This window comes from Salmo salar, chromosome ssa12 (genome assembly GCF_905237065.1).
Source record: "Salmo salar chromosome ssa12, Ssal_v3.1, whole genome shotgun sequence".
NCBI lineage: Eukaryota > Metazoa > Chordata > Actinopteri > Salmoniformes > Salmonidae > Salmo > Salmo salar.
The window spans coordinates 32,279,851-32,297,739 of NC_059453.1; the positions used below are offsets into that span (position 1 = coordinate 32,279,851).

Here is a 17,889-nt window from a genome sequence, read left to right on the forward strand (position 1 = left end):
TACACGTCCACTCACCAGTACAGGTTCCATTCTGACGTGTAACTCAACTTCTCTGGAAATCTGGCAAAACTGGCGAGTCGAAATTTGTGCAGGACCGCGGAGTGTCCACAAGATGGGGTCAAAGTACCGCGCGTAAAGTTTCTGGTATGTTCTGACAAGTGAAGTCAATTCCATCACAGAGAAAAGGGTCTGGATGCTCTGCAATCCATAATACAAAATATATTCACTTGTGGCTTTGACTTGGCATGGTAACAGGAAATCTGGAATACATGGTTGACCTACATAAGATTGTGCTATTCTGCATCTGATACATTTTTATTGACCTTAAACAGTCAGGATGAGTGTCACTTCAAATGTCATAATTCACCTTCCAGGTCAAGAGCTACTGAAATGATGTGTTGAATAATTACATTTGAATATCCTCAGTATTCAGGTGGTCTCTTACCTTCCACCTTTTGACCCCATCCACCTCGCTTACTTACACACACACGTCACTCTGCCCCATTGCAACTCTCTCACATTTTAGTCATTTGACAGGCGCTCTTAACCAGAGCGACTTACAGGAGCAATTAGGGTGAAGTGCCTTGCTCAAGGGCACATTGACAGATTTTTCACCTAGCCTGCCTGGAGATTCGAACAAGCGACCTTTCAGTTACTGGCCCAACGTAAGGCACTTATCTTGTCACAGTGACTTGGAGCTAATGAAATCTACTGCGGTATTGGACAGGCTTAATGTGCTGTGTATAACACATCACCATAATAGTTATGCAATAGTCATTATAATGGTCTCTCCCCCATCAGACCAGAGTAGGCACACTCCTAAAAACACACATCTAGGTTGTATCCTAAATGGCACCCTATTCCCTATATATAGTGCACTACTTTTGACCAGTGCCAATAGGGCTCTGGTCAAAAGAAGTGCACCCTGGTCAAAAGTAGTGCAAAAGTAAGGAATAGGGTGCCATTCAGGACACTCTTAGAGATGACCTACTTGACCAGTGTATCATTGAAGAAGACAAACGTACATCCACACTGAGTGTACAAAACATTAGGAACACTTAATATTGAGTTGCACCCCTTTTGCCGTCAGAACAGCCTCAATTCGTCAGGGCATGGACTACAAGGTGGCGAAAGCGTTCCACAGGAATGTTGGCCCATTTTGTCAAGTTGGCTGGATGTCCTTTCGGTGGTGGACCATTCTTAATACACACGTAAAACTGTTGAGCGTGAAAAACCCAGCAGCTCTGCCGTTCTTGACACACTCAAACTGGTGCGCCTGGTACCTAATACAATACCCGTTCAAAGGCAGTTAAATCTTTTGTTTTACCCATTTACCCTCAGAATGGAACACGTACACAATCCATGTCTCAGTTGTCTCAAGGCTTAAAAATTATTCTTTAACCCGTCTCCTCTTAATTTAAACCAGGGATTTCCAACAGGTCGATTGCGAGCTACAAGTAGCTCGTAAGCTGCCAGTAGCTCGTAGCCTGTAAGCTACCAGTAGCTCGTAAGCTACTCGTAAGCTACCAGTAGCTCGTAAGCTCTCGTAAGCTACCAGTAGCTCGTAGCCCACCTATGAGTAGCTCACCAAACAATTCTGAAAGTACATGCAATTTTCACGTGTTCCACCGCAAACTGTCATAAACAAATCTCACAAGTATCAGACCCCTCAAGCTCCCAGCTACTATTTAATCAACGCAACCTGACATTATCCCACCCCTGGTTAGCCACTATTGGCTTAAAAAGCCAAACCTAACACAATATTTTCCAATTCATTTCCAACAATATTGCCCCTGTCTGTCTGTGTGGTGTGCGTGTGTGTCTATCCCTCTGTGTGTAGCCAGTTGATGTGATAACCATCTTGTAGGTTGACAGAAATACTTTCCCCCAAAACCTTTTCAATTAATTAAGAATGTTCGCCTATAAAGACATATCCAAATATGACTGCCTGTAGCTCAGGACCTGAAGTAAGGATATGCATATTCTTCAAATCAAATCAAACTTTATTTGTCTCATGCGCCAAATACAACAAGTGGAAACTTTACCGTGAAATGCTTACTTACAAGCCCTTAACCAACAGTGCAGTTCAAGAAGAGTTAAGAAAATATTTACCAAGTAGACTAAAATAAAAAGTTATAATAAAGTAACACAATGAGAATAACAATAACGAGGTTATATTCAGGAGGCACCGGTACCGAGTCAGTGTGCGGTGGTACAGGTTAGTTGAGGTAATTTGTGCATGTAGGTAGGGGTGAAGTGACTATGCATAGATAATAAACAGCGAGTAGCAGCAGTGTACAAAAGGGAGGGGGGGTCCATGTAAATTGTCCGGTGGCGATTTTATGAATTGTTCAGCAGTCTTATGGCTTGGGGGTAGAAGCTGTTGAGGAGCCTTTTGGTCCTAGACTTGGCGCTCCGGTATCGCTTGCCGTGTGGTAGTAGAGAAAACAGTCTATCTCTGACTATTTTCTGGGCTTTCCTCTGACACCGCCTATTGTATAGGTCCTGGATGGCAGGAAGCCTGGCCCCAGTGATGTACTGATTCCTTGATTCCATTTGAAAGGAAACACTTTGAAATTTGTGGAAATGTGAAATGAATGTAGGAGAATATAACACATTAGATCTGGTACAAGATAAAAAAACATGCATTTCTGTTCAAAATGTTGTGTCAAGACTGCCCAAATGTGCCTAATTGGTTTATTAATACATGTTCAAGTTCATAACTGTGCACTCTCCTCGAACAATAGCATGGTATTATTTCACTGTAATAGCTACTGTAAATTGGAAAGCGCAGTTAGAATAACAACAATTTAAGCTTTCTGCCCATATCAGGTATGTCCATGTCCTGGGAAATGTTATTGTTATTTACAACCTCATGCTAATCACATTAGCCTACATTAGCTCAACCGTTACGTGGGGTGGGGGGGCCGGGGGGACGGGGACCGATCCTGTAGAAGTTAAATGTTAATTGCAAAGTAGGCTTACCTGGCAAAAGTATGTAATTTATATCTATTATTCTTATTTGCAAACTTTGCCATGAAATGAGCAGCAGCAGTACAGAACCGTTGCTACACCAGCACATTAGATGGCACATTCATCACAAAATGTGTTAGTGTTCTTCCAGACCAATTTGTTTTCCTTCTGATATGATTTAAGCATTGACATGGACTCAGAACGTCCAATTTCGTTGTTTCTCTATAAACAATTGTCATTTTAAGAGTGTAAAATCAAAACAAAATCTAAATCCAGGAATAATAAAAATGAGAACCTTATTTGGGAAAAGATAAAACATAATTTGTAATAGGAATCACACATTTTATAGGGCCCCCCTTGGAATTGTTTATTAACCATTATTTTACCAGGTATATTGACAGAAAGGACCCGGGGAAGAGTTGCAGGGAGGAGAAGAGAAGAACGAGCAGCAAGCAACAACAACAAAAAACCGTGTAGCTCGCGATATGTTTAATTTTTTTAAATTAGCTCTCATGCTAGAAAAGGTTGGAGACCCCTGATCTACACTGATTGAAGTGGATTTAACAGGTGACATCAATAAGGGATCATAGCTTTCAGCTGGATTCACCTGGTCAGTCTATGTCATGGGAAGAGCACGCCTTCCTAATGTTTTTTTACACTCACGCTTCGATCACACCGACAGCGTCATTGCATTTTGGTACGCCAGAATTTCCAATGAAACGCTGCGTTTGCCTTGCAGCATTGCGTTGCAGAGCGTTCTGTGTGGTGCATACGTTGGATTTATCAAACGTATGCGTCAAACTGTATGCGTAGACGGATTGACAGAAATGGTAGCAGAAGGTGAATGTTGAACTTTTGTTGGACACATATCCAGATGATGCTGCGTACCATTTCGCCCAATGACGCTGTCGGTGTGTTCGAAGTGTCAGTGTTGCTTACTTCCTGCAAGGTCTGAGATGGAGAGGCGATAAAATGAATACTATCATAGACGCTAACTTGGCCCAAGCTACATTTACACAGTACAAATGCTTTATACAGTACATGTATGAGTAGTCTGTGACTTGCTCTTCATAATCTAGTGAGATTTTGAACAAACCTTTGCCAATTGGCAATATGCTTTGTGTTACAGTAGATGTTAGTGTCCAATAATTTTATATTCCCACAGTAGAAAATTCTTTATACTCATACTATGCTATGAACAGTGTATTCTGTATGTATATGAGACGGTGGTAATTTAATTATGTCCATATAGGTTTTGACAAAGCCCTATATCACAGACTTAGTATTTGCTCACCCTAAGGCTGCATTTACACAGGCAGCCTACTTCTGATCTTTATAACCAATTAGATCAGAGCTTTTGCTAATAATTGGGCAAACGATCAGAATTGGGCTGTCTGTGTAAACGCAGCCTAAGTGGCACGTGGAAAGTCTGACAGACATTAGTGTGCAATTCAGTTTAGTGTTGACGGGTGCCACACTTGGCTTTGTGCATAAATCTGTCATCTTTCAAATGCTGTGACAGCTCTATCTCAATGGCAGGCAGGCTTTTTCTATAGACTCCATGGCACAATAAAACTGTCACCGTAGACTCCTTTTCGCCCCCCCCCCTTTTGTCTAGCCAGCAGTTTATTAACCGTCTCCTCTGGCTGTAGCGAGCCACTGAGCGAATGTCAAATGTGGAATTTTCAATATCTTCTATGCTGATTGACCCCTTCAGTAGCAGGTTTCTTCAATCTTCTTGTGTTGGTCTGTCTGCACTGCACAAATCAAAGTGTAATTTCAAACCAGACGATCCAAGACTTTTGTTGAATTTACTTTTGAATGGTTTCATCAAGTTTTTTTTATGAGTCATACGTCCAATACAATTGAATCAGTGAGAAGTAAATACTCTGACAGATAATGTAATTCATGTTTAACCTTATTTCTTGACCTCCATTATGTATTTCAGAACTTTCTCAATAGCCTGAATGCAAATGGTAACTTCTCTTTTTTACTCTCTCTCTCTGTTCTATCTGCTTTACCTGTCAAACGGTCAGGCACAATGTCCCGTGAGAGTCTGTGGAGAGACAGAGGCTTCCTATAGCTTTTTCTGTCACAGTTTATACGGGCTCTCTCATGAGACGACACAGAACCCCACCACGAACGCACACACACACACTCTTTCTCCGTTTCTTTGTTTCTTTCCTTCTCTGGTACGGGAGCTGTCTTCCCCCCTGAACTTCTGTGTTTGTGAGGACCTGATGGAATGACGGAGGGAGTGGGAGTGAGGGGTGGAGAGAAAAGAGAGGGGGTAGAATAGAGAGAATCTAGGATCTGTGTGCGTGTGTATGTGCGTGCATGTGTGTGCATACGTGGTTGCATGTGTGCGCACATTAGGTAGACAAAATGAAAGAGAGAGAGAGAGAAAGAGTGGGGGAAAGAGGGAGAGAGAGGAGAGTGTGTGAGAGGGAGGCGGGAGGACAATACAGAGATCATAGATGCTCTCTATTCTACCCCCTCTCTCCATCTCTCCCCACCCCCTCTCTTTTCTCTCCACCCCTCTCTCCCACTCCCTCCGTCATTCCATCAGGTCCTCACAAACACAGAAGTTCAGGGGGAAGACAGCTCCCGTACCAGAGAAGGAAAGATACCAAAGAAACGGAGAAAGAGAGAAAGAGTGAGGGGAATAAAAAAAGAAGTGGTATTAACAGTGGAGGACAAGTTTTGGAGGAGAGGAGAGCGAAGGGAGAGAGTGGTGGTTTTGGTGGGGGGTGGGTGGGTAGCGTTCAAGGCTGCTCCGTCTGTCTCCTCCATCCCTCCATCTCCGTCGCCGTGGGTTCACAGCTCTCCTTCTCCCTCCCCCCCTCCCTTGCTCCCTACCTCCCCCGCTCGCTGCTGCCGGGAGCCTCCGAGCTGCTGCGGCGGAGGTCGTCTCGGATGGAGTCGCCGAGAGACGTAGGAGGAGAGACGATGGAGCGTGGGGAGCGGCCGGAGCGGGCCGAGCCACTGACCGATGCCGAGCGGGAGATCATCCAGAACACCTGGGTACACGTCTACGAGAACTGCGAGGACGTGGGCGTGTCGGTCCTCATAAGGTATGTGGGGGGGGGGGCTGTTGGTCTCCACAGTGATGGGGATGTTGGTCGCCATTGTGGCGGGACTGGAGGTCCTCCTAAGGCACATATAGGGCTGATGGTTCTCATTAAGTACGCGGGGCTTAGAGTCCTCATTGTGTTGCGGCTGTTGGTCCCCATAAGGCACGTGGAGTATCAGGGGGTCCTCATAAGGTATGTGGAGTATCAGGGGGTCCTCATAAGGTACGTGGAGTATCAAGGGGTCCTCATAAGGTAATCTGGAGTATCAGGGGGTCCTCATAAGGTACGTGGAGTATCAAGGGGTCCTCATAAGGTATGTGGAGTATCAAGGGGTCCTCATAAGGTATGTGTAGCTGGTGGGACAGGATGGCATGGGGGGTCTACAATTTAAAAAAGTACATTCTCATGTACAGCATCTTATCAGGCATAGAAAGGTTTGGGCAAAAAAGTTGTCAGTGGAGGGTGATTGGGGTTAATTGGGACTAGACTTGACCAACATATAAACACAGATTTCCACTGATGTTTACTGCACCTGAGCACTGCTGGATGTGTGTTTTCCATAGATTTGTGCAGATTGGAGGGGGCTCATGCATTCCTATGAAATCCCACAGACGGCTCTGGAAAACGCAGGGAGATTGAGTCCACACTGCACAGACCACCTCCACACATAGAAAATTCTGCTCTCATTCACTCACCTCTGTCCTCATTAAAAAGCAATTTCTCAGAAGCCCTCTTCATTCTACAGACTATTTTTGTAAGACACTATAATTGAGGGGGAGCACATGTTTCTGCTTAAATGTCCTCCTGTCTGAGGCAGACATTCCTTTTCTAGCTGTTCAGTTGATGCTTTACACCTATTTTACATCTTTTACCTGTCACATCTTCACTCTAAACCTGAACCAGCAGTTTAGCAGGTACTTTTCTGTGGCACCTTGATGACTGCTTATTATTCTTTATTTACTGGAATTTTAATATTACAAGTTGTCTGTCACTTTGTTTGTATGTGTGTGTTGGTCTTAATGCGTATGGCTCTGCATCTGAAAAAAGAGTCGCTGTCTGACTGAGCTGGGATGCGTTTGACTTTTGTCTAAGTGTTGTCTCAGTGTTCCACATGGAACGCCGAGAGGGCTCGTTAAAACGGACAGCGTGGCGTCGCTAAGGCAGTGATGTGCTCTGATTTTGGGTGGGAGAGACAAGATAGTCCCTTAGGGAAAGCTCTGAGGGCAGAGTGTGTAGAGTTGTCTGTGTGTGTGTGTGTGTGTGTGTGCGTGTGTGTGTGTGTGTGTGTGTGTGTGTGTGAGAGAGAGAGTGTGTACATACGTGCATGTGTGTGGCATTCTTATCTGTGTGTAACAGCAACAAGCTTTGGCACTTCACTGTCTCTCTCGACTCTCCCTGCCGGTCTCTCTCTCATTCTCCATATCTGTTCCTCTCTCTCCCTCACTTTCTTTCTTACTATCCGTCTCCCTCCTATTCTCTCGCTTTCCTCAGTCTCCCTCCCATTCTCTATTCACTATGTCTCTTTCTTTCTATCTTTCATTTCTCTCTGTCCCTTGACATCAAGATCACAGGCTCTCTTGACATGCCCAGGCTTGAATGCTCTGCTGGGTCTAATGATCCTCCTGAGTGCAAAGCTTCTCAACTGCACCTACAGTATCAGTCAAAAGTTTGGACACACCTACTCATTCAAGGGTTTTTCTTTATTTTTATTATTTTCTACATTGTAGAATAATAGTGAAGACATCAAAACTATGAAATAACACACATGGAATCATGTAGTAACCAAAAAAATATTTTATATTTGAGATTCTTCAAAGTAGCCACCCTTTGCCTTGATGACAGCTTTGCACACTCTTGGCATTCTCTCAACCAGCTTCATGAGGTAGTCACCAGGAATGCATTTAAATTAACAGCTGTGCCTTGTTAAAAGTTAATTTGTGGAATTTCTTTCCTTCTTAATGCATTTGAGCCAATTAGCTGTGTTGTGACAATGTAGGGGTGGTATACAGAAGATAGCCCTATTTGGTAAAAGACCAAGTCCATATTATGGCAAGAACAGCTCAAATGAGCAAAGAGAAACAACAGTCCATCATTACTTGAAGACATGAAGGTCAGTCAGTATGGAAAATGTCAAGAACTTTTAAAGTTTCTTCAAGTGCAATCGCAAAAACCATCAAGCGCTATGATGAAACTGGCTCTCAGGAAAGAAAAACACAGAGTTACCTCTGCTGCAGAGGATAAGTTCATTAGAGTTACCAGCCTCAGAAATTGCAGCCCAAATAAATGCTTCACAGAGTTTAAGTAACAGACACATCTCAACATCAACTGTTCAGAGGAGCCTGCGTGAATCAGGCCTTCATGGTCGAATTGCTGCAACAACAAAAAACAGTACTAAAGGACACCAACAAGAAGAAGAGACTTGCTTGGGCCAAGAAACACGAGAAATATGTCCTTTGGTCTGATGAGTCCACCGTGTCTTTGTGAAATGCAGAGTAGGTGAAGGGATGATCTCAGCATGTGTGGTTCCCACCGTGAAGCATGGAGGAGTAGGAGTGATGGGGTGGGGGTGCTTTGCTGGTGACACGTTCTGTGATCTATTTAGAATTCAAGGCACACTTAACCAACATAGCTACCAAAGCATTCTGCAGCAATACGCCACCCCATCTGGTTTGCGCTTAGTGGGACTATCATTTGTTTTTCAACTGGACAATGACCCAACACACCTCCAGGCTGTGTAAGGGCTATTTGACCAAGTAGGAGTGTGATGGAGTGCTGCATCAGATGACCTGGTCTCCCCAATCACCCAACCTCAACCAATTGAGATGGTTTGGAATGAGTTGGACCGCAGAGTGAAGGAAAAGCAGCCAACAAGTGCTCAGCATATGTGGAAACTCCTTCAAGACTTTTGGAAAAGCATTCCAGGTGAAGCTGGTTGAGAGAATGCGAAGAGTGTGCAAAGTTGTCATCAAGGCAAAGGGTGGCTACCTTAAAGAATCTAAAATCAAAAATACATTTTTATTTGTTTAACACTTTTTTGGTTACTACATGATTCCATATGTGTTATTTCATAGTTTTGATGTCTTCACTATTATTCTACACGCAGAAAATAGTACAAATAAAGAAAACCCCTTGAATGAGTAGGTGTGTCCAGACTTTTGACTGGTACAGTATGTCACACTCCCTAACATCCCTCTGTACCCACTAATTGGCCTGCTCCTATTAACAAGCAGATGGCCTGAGTAAGCAGGTCATCTGTGCGGAATGGATAATGGTCTAATAGCTATCCTGAAAGCATGTTGAAGAGTGGATGGATACTGGGTCAAAGCCTTCCACTTTTCGGTTGACTTCCATGGTTCGCCATGTGAATGCTTAGCTATTTGCATTTCTATCCTTCTGCTTGGATGGACGGAAAGAATAGACCGTGACAATAGCCTGGGCTAATGTCATCATCAATGCGCACAAATGCAATTTCACCAATGAGGAGACCACCTCCGGCCATCTCGAGTACTGTACAAATGGCAGCCCAATGAAATCGCCAAACATCAAGCAAAAGTATTTGGCTGTGACTGGATGCTTCTGATACTAGCATGATGGACACATCTCCAAAGTAGTCGATCTTGATGGCTGAGGAGATGAGACTTGATTTGATTTCATGGAAGTGCTTTGAATGACCAGTAAAGAGAATCCACCTCTCTGTGCTGTGTCTAATGCTCGCACAGGTTAGTCAAGGTCGTTTTTCTCAGTACTCGAAGCGTGTTGCCTTCCCGAAAAGAACCCTTCAAGACTAATTAGAATGTGACTAACAAACCACTAATGGTGCTGCTTTGATGACTTCATTTAAATGCAGCGACAGGTTGGGGGAATTCAGTGTGAGAGCATCTTTGACACTCCAGACACTCCACTCACTCTCTGGTTCTGGTTGTGTTAGGCTTTCAGGGCAAATGTTTTAACAGTCTTGCATTATAGAGATGTATAAATATACATGCAGATATAAAAGTGGATATACACTGTTTGTATATTTAACAGTATATTGCACAGTACTCTTGAACCTATAAAAGGGGGCCCTGAAGAGGATTGGCGAAGTTATACGAAAAAAGTTCTTCATTTCTGACTTCTAAGAGAAAAAGTCCTTTCCTCACAAAGCTCTAAGGGACTTTCATGTTTATCTGCAAGGAACAACACGCCAGTGTCCCTTGTTGTTTCAAAGACAAAGTGAAGCAGCGACAGCTGGGAGAGCTTGGCTTGGGGACAGCTATGGGCAAGCAGGCGCCTCTTTAGCATAGCATGTAGCATAGCATGTCACAGGATCTGCGGGGATGCAGTGTAGTGTAGTGTAGCGCTGCTGCCAGGGGCCAAACCTAACCAACGCTGAATAACTAAACCCTGGTACCCAGTCAGCTGCACTGGTGTAAAGCACTTACACGAGTCAAATTGGGTCAGGGGTGAAACAAGATGAGAGTGATTGTGTGTGTGTTTCAATTATTCATTTGTTTACATATACAGCATGCTGTGCTTTCACCAGAAAGGGTGAGAGCAGAGTCAAAAATCTAAAAGTATCCCCCACATATCTCCTTGTACAAGCAGTGCACCGCTTTGTAAGCTTGTGGAAACTTCATTATAGTCTTATCGTCAAAAATACACAGCCGCTAATTGAGGTGCCCTGACGTGGTCAGTCTCAGCGGTGGTGACGTACAAACTGTAGACCTCAATCAAAACAGAGCGGGGAAATTCCCATTCTCTCAGCTTACATCTCATAGGGTGGTTGGAGAATGGGCTTCACTGTATGGCCCTAAAATAACTTGCAGTTCAAACTAGTCCATAGACGGCACACACATCAGTCATAGTACCCTCTGTGTGAAGTCCAGTAATCCTCAGAGAGGTGCTCTTCCTTTTGAAGTTCCATTATTTTCCATTCAGGAAAAGTGTGTAGTTCTGCAGGATATACAGTATCTGTGACTAGGGAGGGAAGGACTTGACAAAAGCACTTTAGGACATGCAAGGCTGGTATCTACTGTCACTTTTGTAGATGACAAAGCAGTCACAGGACATTTGAGGATTTTTTTGCATCTTTCATCGCTGTGTATGGCAGGTATTGTTATGTGGCTCATAATCAATGCCAAAGCATTCAGGCAGAGGAAACCTCCTACGCACAGTCACCGCAGGTGAAATGCTCCGAGAGGAACATCGACTGCCACCCGTCTCGCTCCTCTGGTCCCCAGCAGCACCTGCCTCTAATTACACTCAAAGAAACGTAATGATCTTAATGCTCCTCGCCTCATCAGCACCACTTTACCGTTCCCGCCTGCCAATCACCCCACGTTGCGTGTTGTTGGCGCCCTGAGCAGATTCTCCAAGGCTCCAAGTAGACGCGAGAAATCATGAGAAGTGAGCCGCACACTCCACTCGCAGGACGTAAACACTTGAGTCGTAAGCCCAAGTCGTGACAAGTGATAAGTAAGCCCAATCACCTAGGTGCAGATGAGGCTATTTTAAGAGGCTGATTACAACTTGAGGCACATTGTGCATTTTGAAAACTTTGGGTAGTTTTCATTAGCTCTAGGTCACACATTACAATGAGCAATAATGTCTCCAGAATTGTTTTATTAACTCATCTGACTTTATGGCCACAGGGCATCCATTCAATGAGTAGATTCCGAAATCTTCAAGCTTGAACGCTTCGATCAAATGTTATGAAGCGTACATATTCCCCACTAGTACCAATTTCAGTAATTTCAGTGAATTTTGCCGAGGGTATTAACTGACATATTATTCATCCCTCATTTTTGCACTGACATCATCTGATTGCCTGTAGGCATATTGATATCTTCTGCTTTGCTCTGTGTGGATTATGAGGACATTCAAATAAGAGTGTTATTGTCTTACTAGAATATTATTGTCCTGGAAGAATTGAAACCAGCATGGATGATATCCACATAAGTTGTGCTTGTACCATCATGGCTCTGTACAAACTCTAACCCTGACTCTTTTGTCCCCCAGTTTCTTGGACTTCCCCTGATATTGTTTGATTGCATGGTTGTTCTGTGGGTTTTATGATATTATGAGTACACTAACTTCTACCCAGAGCCATAGATAAACCTTGTCACCAGAAATTCCAGGAAAATCACAGAGTAAGAATGTTAATGCTCTTCTGTCCTCCAGGTTCTTTGTGAACTTCCCATCGGCCAAGCAGTACTTCAGCCAGTTTCAGGACATGGATGACCCAGAGGAGATGGAGCGCAGTGTCCAGCTGAGGCACCACGCCCGCCGGGTGATGAGCGCCATCAACACGGTGGTGGAGAACCTCCACGACCCAGAGAAAGTGTCCTCTGTTCTGGCTCTGGTGGGCAAGGCGCATGCTGTCAAACACAAGGTGGAGCCTATGTACTTTAAGGTGAGGGCATGGCTTGTCTGTGTTAGTGGTCCCTAATGTCCCTCTGAAAGGTTTTGAGTGGAGAGGACGGAAGTTGCGTTGCTCTGTTTCAAGTTGAGGCCAACTGGAAAGGCTTCGAGGGTGCATTTGTTAGACAAGATTGCTCTCCTCCATTTTTACTCCTCTCTTTCTTCATCTACCAATTTTTATTTTTCCTTACATCTTGCCATCCTCTTCCTCTCACTTTTCTCCTCATTGTTTATCTCACTTCCTCCCTTTCTCCATCTCTTAGATCCTGTGTGGTGTAATGCTGGAGGTGCTCTCGGAGGACTTCCCAGAATTCTTCACAGCAGAAGTGCAAATGGTGTGGACCAAACTGCTGGGGGCGGTGTACTGGCATGTGACGGGCGCCTACACAGAGGTTGGCTGGGTGCAGCTCTCCAGCTCGGCAGTGTGAGGGGCGATAGCAGGGGAGTGCAGGGCTGTAACGGTCTGTACGGATCCTGAAGGGGAAGTTTGGTCTCTGTAATGACCCTGTCCAAGAAAAATGAAGGGAACAGGGATGGAGGAAGGTGATTTTTAGGGCTGAGACTGTTCAAAGAATATCTTGTTGTGTTCAACTTTTGGGGGAGTCATTCCCCTCTCCCTATTGACTCATTGTGTGTACTTTACTGTATAGCCCCTGAGGTGTTGTCTGTATAGCCCCCGAGGTGTTGTCTGTATAGCCCCCGAGGTGTTGTCTGTATAGCCCCCGAGGTGTTGTCTGTATAGCCCCGAGGTGTTGTCTGTATAGCCCCCGAGGTGTTGTCTGTATAGCCCCCGAGGTGTTGTCTGTATAGCCCCCGAGGTGTTGTCTGTATAGCCCCCGAGGTGTTGTCTGTATAGCCCCCGAGGTGTTGTCTGTATAGCCCCGAAGTGTTGTCTGTATAGCCCCCGAAGTGTTGTCTGTATAGCCCCCGAGGTGTTGTCTGTATAGCCCCCGAGGTGTTGTCTGTATAGCCCCCGAGGTGTTGTCTGTATAGCCCCCGAGGTGTTGTCTGTATAGCCCCCGAGGTGTTGTCTGTATAGCCCCCGAGGTGTTGTCTGTATAGCCCCCGAGGTGTTGTCTGTATAGCTCCCGAGGTGTTGTCTGTATAGGTCCTGAGGTGTTGTCTGTATAGCTCCTGGGATGTTGTCTGTATAGCGTACAGTAAGTGAGTGTATGTATTCTCTTATGCCCTCATTCAACACTCATTGTAGTATCGTAAATCTTCAATGTTTTCAAGGGAACTAAGGGCTCCATTTTAGGGAGTTTTGTTGCTCACTGAAAGTATGCCACTTTGGATTCCCAAATACACCCTGTCTCCTTCCATGCCCATCTCATGCACTATACAAGCACACCCATCTGCTAACACTCTGTCCATACGGCAATTGGCTATTTTAATTTATAAACCGTTTCAAAGTGATGGGATAGAGCCACAGGCTGACAGATCACTGTTAGGGTATCATCTCCTCTTTATAAGGATGCACTCACGAGCACACACATACACTGCTCTGACAACTTTGACCACCCATATGCTAATATTTACAGAGCATTTACAGAGCGTTTACATTTCCTCATTAAGAAACTGACTCCAGAGGTCTCTGGAAATACAACGGACCCTTTGAAGTAGCATCAGTATATCTTTTACCTCTGAACCACTAGGGTAAGAACAAATATTAATATCGACCATATCTAATATACTAAGCACTCTACAACCCTACCAAGAGGTCTAGACACTTTGGTACAGTTTAAACCATGTTGGGTTGACATGTACAATACGATAGCACAAGTTGGAGCCTTGCTCCTGACTTCCCCTGAATACACTACAAATGGATTTTGAATGTCAGTTTAGATCCAATCTCCTCTGTGTCTCTGATGGTAACTCCTGCGCTCTGGTCCCTCTCGGCTTTGTCATTTACCATTAATGAGGAAGTAATGGGGCTCCGCTCTTCCTCTTCTGGTCATTCATCAAATATCTCCCCTACTCTCTCATCCTTTCTTTCCTCTGGCCAAATGCTGAGAGAAAACATCCCTCTATCTGCTTTGCTACCATGGCTACTTGGCTAATAATATAATTCTACTCATATTCTACAGCCTTCTCCTTTGTTGTTCCTTTGGAGGCCAGCAGTAATGTTACAAGATGGATATACAGTAGGCTTACATGGCTGATAAATAACTGACACAGGAAGTCGAGCTAATACAATATGACAAACTCATTCAGCAAGAGACAAGTGGCTGTAGATGAGAGGAAATGAGGTGGATTACTGTAGAAGTTGTTGTATATAATACATTCTCTCTCCCATTACACCTACAGTACAATACACGCACCAGTCTCACACTGTTAGCAAAACATTTGGCGTCAGGTCTTGAGTACAACCCCGTTAGAGGTCAGGCTCCTCTGTTCCTCTGAGTAGCTCGGGATGGAGGACTATTTGTGTTAGGCCTGAGCCACCCCGACAGGTTGTTTATTAAACCCATGTCAACCATAATTCACAAAATGGCTACATAATCTTTTTTTCTCCCTTCAGCTGTAAGCTCGTACCCTCCATCTGCAGAGTTTTCCTCCCTGACACTTGCTCGTGAACACAAACACACACACACACAAACACACACACTTCAGCATATGTAGACATAATTTACTACATCTGGGACTTCTTGTTGTGATTTTTGTTTTTTTTGTCAGTCAGTTTTAAAGCTTGGACTTTATATTTTTCTAAATATATAAAACAAAATGATTATCTGTATATGTATTTGGAATACTGTATATGACTGAGATTATATACATTTGTTGACTGGGGGAGTGGGAGTGGTTTTGTGCTGTTTTAGCATGTTTGCACAGCCTACTACAGACATGTACCTTTGCAGACCTGGTGAAATTAACTATCAATGACTATCAATAAAGTGATAATTGCCTACACTTGTTTCAGGGGGTTTGAACTGTCTTTTAATGTGTGACCATATACTGTAGGTTTTATGTATTTGAATGTGTCTGGAATATATCTGTCAAGAGCATACAGTTGAAGTCGGAAGTTTACATACACCTTAGCCAAATACAATTAAACTCAGTTTTTCACAATTCCTGACATTTAATCCTCGTAAAAATGACCTTTCTTAGGTCAGTTAGGATCACCACTTTATTTTAAGAATGTGAAATGTCAGAATAATAGTAGAGGGAATGATTTATTTCAGCTTTTATTTATTTCATCACATTCCTAGTGGGTCAGAAGTTACCATACACTCAATTAGTATTTGGTAGCATTGCCTTTAAATTGTTTAACTTGGGTCAAACGTTTTGGGTAGCCTTCCACAAGCTTCCCACAATAAGTTGGGTGAATTTTGGCCCATTCCTCCTGACAGAGCTGGTGTAACTGAGTCAGGTTTGTAGGCCTCCTTGCTCGCATACGCTTTTTCAGTTCTGCCCACACATTTTCTATAGGATTGAGGTCAGGGCTTTGTGATGGCCACTCCAATACCTTGACTTTGTTGTCCTTAAGCCATTTTGCCACAACTTTGGAAGTATGCTTGGGGTCATTGTCCATTTGGAAGACCCATTTGCGATCAAGCTTTAACTTCCTGACTGATGTCTTGAGATGTTGCTTCAATATATCCACATCATTTTCATCCCTCATGAAGCCATCTATTTTGTAAAGTGCACCAGTCCCTCCTGCAGCAAAACACCTCCACAACATGTTGCTGCCACCCCCGTGCTTCACGGTTGGGGTGGTGTTCTTCAGCTTGCAAGCCTCCCCCTTTTTCCTCAAACATAACGATGGTCATTATGGCCAAACAGTTCTATTGTTATTTCATCAGACCAGAGGACATTTCTCCAAAACGTACGATTTCTGTCCCCATGTGCAGTTGCAAACTGTAGTCTGGCTTTTTTATGGCAGTTTTGGAGCAGTGGCTTCTTCCTTGCTGAGCGGCCTTTCAGGTTATGTCGATATAGGACTTGTTTTACTGTGGATATAGATACTTTTGTACCTGTTTCCTCCAGCATCTTCACAAGGTCCTTTGCTTTTGTTCTGGAATCGATTTGCACTTTTCGCACCAAAGTTCATCTTTAGGAGACAGAATGCGTCTCTTTCCTGAGCAGTATGACAGCTGCGTGGTCCCATGGTACTTATACTTGCATACTATTGTTTGTACAGATGAATGTGGTACCTTCAGGCGTTTGGAAATTGCTCCCAAGGATGAACCAGACTTGTGGAGGTCTACAATTTGTTTTCTGAGGTCTTGGCTGGTTTCTTTTGATTTCCCCATGATGTCAATCAAAGATGCACTGAGTTTGAAAATAGGCCTTGAAATACATCCACAGGTACACCTCCAATTGACTCAAATGATGTCAATCAGCCTATCAAAAGCTTCTAAAGCCATGACATTTTCTGTAATTTTTCAAGCTGTTTAAAGGCACAGTCAACTTAGTGTATGTAAACTTCTGACCCACTGGAATTGTGATACAGTGAATTATAAGTGAAATAATCTGTCTGTAAACAATTGTTGGAAAAATTACTTGCGTCATGCACAAAGTAGATGTCCTAACCGACTTGCCAAAACTATAGTTTTTTATCAAGAAATTTGTGGAGGGGTTGAAAAACAAGTTTTAATGACTGCAACCTAAGTGTATGTAAACTTCCTACTTCAACTGTATGTGTTGACTACCAAATCAAACTTTATTTGTCACATTCGCCGAATACAAGAAGTGTAGACTTTACCGTGAAATGCTTACTTACAAGCCCTTAATCCAACAGTGCAGTTCAAGAAGAGTTAAGAAAATATTTACCAAGTAGACTAAAATAAAAAGTAATTAAAAAAAGTAACACAATAATAACAATAACGAGGTTATATATAGGGGGCACCGGTACCGAGTCAGTGTGAGGGGGTACAGGCTAGTTGAGGTAATTAGTACATGTAGTGAGTAGCAGAAGTGAGTAGCAGAAGTGTACAAAAGGGAGGGGGGTCAATGTAAATAGTCCGGTGGCGATTTTATTAATTGTTCAGCAGTCTTAGGGCTTGGGGGTAGAAGCTGTTGAGGAGCCTTTCGGTCCTAGACTTGGCGCTCCGGTACCGTAGCAGAGAAAACAGGCTATAACTTGGGTGACTGTTGGTCCACGCATGCTTTGAGTACACGTCCTGGTAATCCGTCTGGCCCAGCGGATTTGTGAATGTTGACCTGTTTATAGGTTTTGTTCACATTGGCTACCGAGAGCGTTATCACACAGTCATCCAGAACAGCTGGTGCTCTCGTGCATGCGTCAGTGTTTCTTGCCTCGAGGTGAGCATAAAAGGCATTTAGCTTGTCTGGTAGGCTCGCGTCACTGGGAAGCTCGCATCTTGGTTTCCCTTTGTAATCCGTAATAGTATTCAAGCCCTGCCACAGCCAACGAGCGTCAGAGCCGGTGTAGTAGGATTCAATCTTAATCCTGTATTGACACATTGCTTGTTTGATGGTT

General features: G+C 43.8%; 1 protein-coding gene across 1 annotated transcript; it reads left to right on the forward strand.

Annotated features, from left to right (window-relative positions):
• The first annotated feature begins 5,382 nt into the window (after positions 1-5,382).
• LOC106564914 (cytoglobin-2) lies at positions 5,383-13,333 on the forward strand. The gene is made up of 3 exons (XM_014131421.2): positions 5,383-6,047; positions 12,207-12,438; positions 12,710-13,333. The coding sequence occupies exons 1-3, from the start codon at positions 5,890-5,892 to the stop codon at positions 12,872-12,874; spliced, it is 555 nt and encodes a 184-aa protein (XP_013986896.1). The 5' UTR covers positions 5,383-5,889; the 3' UTR covers positions 12,875-13,333.
• The last annotated feature ends 4,556 nt before the right edge of the window (positions 13,334-17,889 follow it).